Consider the following 6,350-nt stretch of genomic DNA (forward strand, 5'->3'; position numbering starts at 1 on the left):
GAGATCAATCGGTTCACCCTCTTGTTCACGGGGCCATGGGTAGGTCACAAAGGTTTGTTGTTGTGCTTGCGGGGGTACGTACTGCTCGTGCAGGTCGCTCGCGTTCTCTTGGCTGATTGCTTTGTGCGTGCCATCTGTAAAGCAAACAAAATAAAGCTTTAGTTCTGTTATGTTGCACATAAGAAATGGAATAGAACAATTTTCATCTTTCCTTATGCAAACCGCAAATTGCCTTGACACGACAACCAACAAATCGAAACTTAACCCAATAACTCCATTCAACGATCCACAAACCGAATCCAAACAGTCCTATCAATCGCAAATCGCAAATGTGAAATGAATCATAAGTTCATCTTCTAAATCAACCCTAACAGCAAAAGGGAAAATCGAAATCAAGTAGTTCAAAAAGAATCGATCGATGAAGCGGTTAGAATGATGAACTTTGCAAACCGAGTTTTGCGATTTGGATGAGGATTGTCGAGCCTCTTACCTGTTGAAAATGGTGAAATGGACTGCAAAAACAAAAAGAACTCGAAATTCCAAATGAGTGAGAAGAAAAAACCACTTAAAATGGATGAAGATCTGAGCTTTGGTGGTTGCTTAAAAATCGCAAGGGTTGGGGAACAGTGTACGGCGGAGTGAAAGGGGAAAGTGGAAGGGTGGGGCCTTAAATAGGCAAAGCCCTAACTGCCCTCCTTTTTTTATTTTTATTTTTGGTTCGGAACACTTACCTGGAACAGGCAATGGGTTGTTCTACCAGAAAAACAGTCATTTGGTTGTTCTGACTGAAGTGTCCGATTTTTCTTGTTTTTGACCTACAAAATAAATCTGAAAAGAAATAAAATAGACTATAGAAAACAATGTATACACTAACAAGTGGGTTGCCTCCCACCAAGCGCTTGGTTAAAGTCATTAGCTTGACTTGGATCAGCCGATCAGGCTGATGGGGATTGCTTAGGAGAATTTCTTCGCCCTCTGCGATAGTGGAGTCAGCAAGGTAATGCTTTAAGCGCTGCCCGTTCACTACGAACTCGTCTCCTTTTCTGTCCAGTAACACAACAGCTCCGTAGGGTCGAACTTCCTTAACAGTGAAGGGTCCGGACCATCTAGACTTCAGCTTGCCTGGGAACAACCTTAGCCTTGAATTGAAAAGCAAGACCTTATCATTGGGTTCGAAATGTCTGTAAATGATTCGCTTGTCATGTTAGGCCTTGGTATTTTCCTTATAAATTTTGGAGCTTTCATAGGCGAGGTACCTTATCTCTTCCAGCTCATGGATTTGGATCATGCGCCTCTCAGTTGCTGGCTTGATGTCGAAATTCAGTAACTTGACTGCCCATGCAGCCTTGTATTCGAGTTCGAAAGGAAGGTGACACGCCTTACCGTAGACCAGGTGATAGGGGGTGGTCCCTAGCGGCGTTTTGTAGGCCGTTCTGTAGGCCCATAGGGCATCGTCCAGCTTAAGTGACCAGTCCTTTCGTGAGGTGTTGACAGTTTTCTAGAGAATGCTCTTGATCTCCCTGTTGGAAACCTCAACCTGTCCACTCATCTGTGGATGATAAGCGGTCGCCACCTTATGCCTTACTCCATTCTTCTTTAAGAGGCCCTGAAATGCCTTGTTGATGAAGTGTGTTCCACCATCGCTAATGACCACTCGAGGCACTCCAAATCTCAAAAAGATAATGGACCTGAACATCTTAGTTGCCGCTTTTGCATCATTAGTGGGACTCGCCATCGCTTCTATCCACTTAGATACATAGTCAACAACGACGAGGATGTACTCGTTCTTGAAGGATGGACGGAATGGGCCCATGAAATCGACTCCCCAACAGTCAAACACCTCAACCTCTAGAATGTAATTCTGAGGCATCTCATTCCTCTTGCTGATGTTCCCAAGTCGCTGGCATGCATCGCATCTGGCTATGTAGGCGTGAGCATCCCTGAACATAGTTGGCCACCAGAAACCCGCTTGAAGGATTTTGGAAACCGTTTTGAATGTAGCGAAGTGGCCTGCGTAAGAAGAACCATGGCAATGGTGTAGGATTCCTGGGATATCCGCCTCTGGAACACACCTTCTGAACAAGCCATCCTTGCAATGTCTGTACAAGTACGGTTCATCCCAAACATAACACCTCTCCTCCCTTAAAAATTTCCTCTTGTCGTTTCCAGTGAACTTAAGAGGTTGTTTTTCAGCAGCAAGAAAATTCGTAATCTCAGCAAACCATGGGAGGTGAGAGTACTGCTTTTGGATCGCGGCGACTGGCTGTTCCGTGATGCGAGAACAGTCGGGTATCATTCACAGAGGTTGTTCCGCGAAACGCAGACCAATCGCGTTGACGTGTTCCACTTGGTGTTCTTCATCAAGAGTTGTGTCGTCCTCAATCTTCATTTTGGAGAAATGGTCTGCAACCCCATTCTCGACCCCTCTTTTATCTTTTATCTCAAGATCGAATTCTTAGAGATGAAGAATCCACCTCAACACCTCGGCTTTGCATCTTTCTTTGTGAGCAGGTACTTAAGAGCAGCATGGTCGGTGTGCACAATCACCTTAGATCCCACCAGGTAGGATCTGAACTTTTCGAATGCAAAAACAATAGCCAGAAGTTCCTTCTCAGTCGTAGCGTATCTGCATTGAGCTTCATCCATGGTTTTGCTTGCGTAATAGATTACATGAAGTTTCTTATCTTTGCGCTGCCCAAGGACTGCTCCAACTGCAAAATCGCTGGCATCAGTCATGATTTCAAAAGGGAGATCCCAGTCTGGCGGTTGTACTACAGGCGCGCTGACTAGGGCTCTTTTGATGGTATGGAACGCAGCTAAGCACTCACTGTCGAAATCAAACTTAATCTCCTTGCAGAGCAGTCTGGTGAGTGGTCTCGCTATCCTTGAGAAGTCCTGGATGAACCTTCTGTAAAACCCTGCGTGACCCAAGAAACTCCTGATAGCTTTCACAGTTGTTGGTGGTTGCAAGCTCATCATCACCTCGATCTTTGCCTTATCCACCTTAATGCCTTTCTCGGAGATCTTGTGCCCCAGAACAATCCCATCCCTGACCATGAAGTGGCACTTCTCCTAATTGAGCACTAGATGTTTCTCCTCACACCTTTTTAGTACCCTGCACAAGTTAGACAAACAGACACTAATGGGGCTTCCATAGACGCTGAAATCGTCCATGAAAACCTCCATAATGTCTTCAATCAGGTCAGTAAAGATTGACATCATGCAGCGCAGAAATGTTGTTGGCGCATTGCACAAGCCGAATGCCATTCTCCTGTAAGCGTACGTTCCATAGGGGCAGGTGAACGTCGTTTTTTCCTGATCGTCTGGATGGATAGGGATCTGAAATAAACCTGAATAACCATCTAAAAAGCAGTAATATGGGTGGTTAGCCAATCTCTCAAGCATTTGATCAATAAAAGGGAGTGGAAAGTGATCCTTTCTGGTTGCTGCATTTAATTTTCTGAAATCAATGCACATGCGATGTCCTGTCACTATCCTAGTAGGGATCAATTCATTCTTTTCATTTGTGATAACAGTGATCCCACCTTTCTTTGGTACTACATGAACAGGGCTAACCCATTTACTATCAGATATGGCATAGATCACACCCGCTTCAAGAAGTTTCATAATCTCTTTCTTAACAACATCTTTTAGATTCAGGTTTAACCTCCTCTGATGTTCGACATAAGTCATTGATTCATCTTCTAGGTGTATTCTATGCATGCATAAATCAGGTGAAATGCCAGGTATGTCAGCTAGTGAATATCCTAATGCCTTACGATATTTCCTAAGCTCACACAAAAGCAATGCAGTTTCCACATTATTTAGTTCAGTGTTCACAATGACAGGATAGGTCGAATTCGGACCTAAGAAAGCGTACCTGAGCCCCTTGGGAAGGGGTTTTAGCTCAACCTTGGGAGCTTTAAGCTCGCTCCAGGGATCATCTGGTTGGTTCGGCGGAACAGGCAAGTTCGGTGTAGGGGTCGCTCTAGCCGGAGTGTTCTCGTCCCTGTTGCTTGCCTCCCCCAGACTTAGACTCGCTACCATTTTTCCCATACTCCTTGTGGAATCAAGCATCTTGGCATACCCGTCTGCATCAATGTTTACGACACTCTGCTTGGCCTCAGCTCTTACTAGTGCAAGCTCAAGTGGGTCTTCTGTAAGAATCTCCTCGATCATTCCTTCGCGAGGTTGCAGCGGGTCAATCCCTTCATCAACCTCAAAGGTCTGCCCATCTAACATCGGCTTTTTTAGTAGTTCATCCATCTCGAATTGCATGACTATGTCCCCAAGATTCAGATCAATCTTCCCTTGTCGCACATCAATGATGGCTCCAACAGTACATAGGAATGGTCTTCCCAAGATGAGAGGATCTTTAGACTCTTCTTCCAGCTCCAGAACAAAGAAGTCTGCTGGAACAGAGGTGTTTCCGACTTTTACTTGGAGATCCTCTAGTATACCAACTGGGGATTTGACTGATCTATCTGCGAACACTAAAGATATCTTAGTTGGTTTGAAATTTGTGTATCCTAGACGTCGTGCTACAGAGTAAGGCATGAGGTTCACGCTGGATCCAAGATCAACCAAGGAGCATGCCAAAACTGTCTTCCCAATATGGATAGAGAGGACAAACTTGCCGGGATCTCCTTGCTTCTTTATCTGCCTGTTCTGAAGCACTGCGCTGCACTCCTTGGAAACTGTCATAAATTCGCTCTCCTCTGATATTTTTCCTGAGATCAATCCCTTCATAAAGCTGCGCATGGAGGGCATCATCTGTATCGCATCCATCAAGGGGAGTCGGACGGTTAGGTCCTCCAGCATCTTCCTGCACTTTATCTCCTCTCTATCCTTACGAGTGGCCTTTGCTGGAACAAGGTAAGGGACTTTAGGAATGTATTCGCGAGGAGGAACAACCTCTGGGATCGGGCGAACAGCTTCAGCTGGTTGTTCTGGCCCTGGCGAACTTGTTCCAACTGCTGGTTCTGTATTCCTCTCAACTGCTGGGGTATTGGCTGGTAGTTGTTCCGACTCTTTTTGCTTCCCTTTCTCAGCCGTGGTGAACCTCCTCTTCCCCGGATCGAAAAGTTGCTTTCCGCTCCTCAGTTGAACTGCATTGCACTCCTTAAGATTTTTGTCTGTTTTACCAGGTAAAGTACCTTGCTGCCTTTTGACGCTCTCAGCAGTCTGAGCTATTTGAATGTCCATCTGTCTCATATGGCTCGCGACATTATCGTACTTGGTGCTTAAATCTCCAAACATATGGTTCATTCTGGTATCGATCTCGGTAGTAACCTGGTTCAGAGCTTTCCCTTGGAGCTGTTGTCCTTGGAGCAGCTGCTGCAACATGACCTTTGTCTCATCTTGCGGAGCAACGATAGGAGCGGAGGTAGCTGGTTGAGGGTTCTGGTGTTACTGCGTCTGGGGTGTGTTGTTCTACGGTTGGCTTAGAACATTAGCCCGGGGTTGGTAGTTCTTTTGATACCCGGCATACTGACCTTGGTTACTCTGTGCAGGATTAGTTGGTTTATCTTGCTTAGGCCAGAAAAGCTATTGGTTGTTCCGCACGTTAGGGTTTGGGTGGTAGTTTTTGAGCTGTCATCCTTGCCCATTCACATAGCTCACCTCTTGTTGATCGTCCCCTGATAGTTCAGCTTCAAACGCCAGGTCACCAGCACTCTTCTCAGGAGTTGCTTCTTCCATTATGAACACTTGGCTTTGGTTTCCCTTAAGCAGTTGGTCCACCTTCGTAGCGAGATCATCTATGCTGTTCACACTCTTCGAGCGGTCATGCTCCTTGTTCTTGTTCAGTGAACTTGATGCCATGTTCTCAATCAACGCAAACGCACCAGGTGTGGTTTGAGTCATGAAGTCTCAATTACTAGAAGAGTCAAGGGTGTTTCGGAACTCATAACTCACTCCATCGTAGAACACCTCCAATATGAAATCATCATCAAACCCACGGTGTGGGCACTCTCTCTGGTATTCCTTATACCTTTCCCAAGCTTCATGAAAAGGTTCATCAGACTTCTACTTGAAGTTGGAGATTATGTGCCGTAGAGCTGCGGTTTTGGACTTTGTGTAGAAGTGGCTCAGGAATCCTGATCGAACCTGGTCCCATGAGGTGAGAGAACCGGTTGGGAGAGATTGCAACCAGCGAGAAGCTTTCCCTTCAAGAGAAAATGGGAACAAAGTGCATTTGACATAATCTGGTGGCACTCCATTAGAGCGAGAGAAATTGCAGATCCTCTCAAAGGCCTCAGTGTGGTCCATTGGAATGTCTGAAGTGAGGCCGCTGAACGTGTTCTTCTGTACCAGACCTATCAGTGCAGGTTTGATCTCATAAGCTTGTC

General features: G+C 45.7%; 1 protein-coding gene and 1 non-coding gene across 2 annotated transcripts; one reads left to right on the top strand and one right to left on the bottom strand.

Moving 5' to 3' along the window:
- Window positions 1–2,475: 2,475 nt before the first annotated feature.
- Window positions 2,476–5,346, bottom strand: LOC106373817. Its single transcript, XM_048759619.1, has 3 exons — window positions 3,780–5,346; window positions 3,104–3,350; window positions 2,476–3,049 (listed from the first exon to the last, which is right to left on the bottom strand). The coding sequence occupies exons 1-3, from the start codon at window positions 5,344–5,346 to the stop codon at window positions 2,476–2,478; spliced, it is 2,388 nt and encodes a 795-aa protein (XP_048615576.1).
- A 607-nt stretch (window positions 5,347–5,953) lies between these two features.
- Window positions 5,954–6,061, top strand: LOC125589453. Its single transcript, XR_007325640.1, has one exon. It is a non-coding gene; the product is annotated as a small nucleolar RNA R71 (small nucleolar RNA).
- Window positions 6,062–6,350: the final 289 nt, after the last annotated feature.

Source organism: Brassica napus, chromosome C6 (assembly GCF_020379485.1).
Source record: "Brassica napus cultivar Da-Ae chromosome C6, Da-Ae, whole genome shotgun sequence".
Classification (NCBI taxonomy): Eukaryota; Viridiplantae; Streptophyta; class Magnoliopsida; order Brassicales; family Brassicaceae; genus Brassica; species Brassica napus.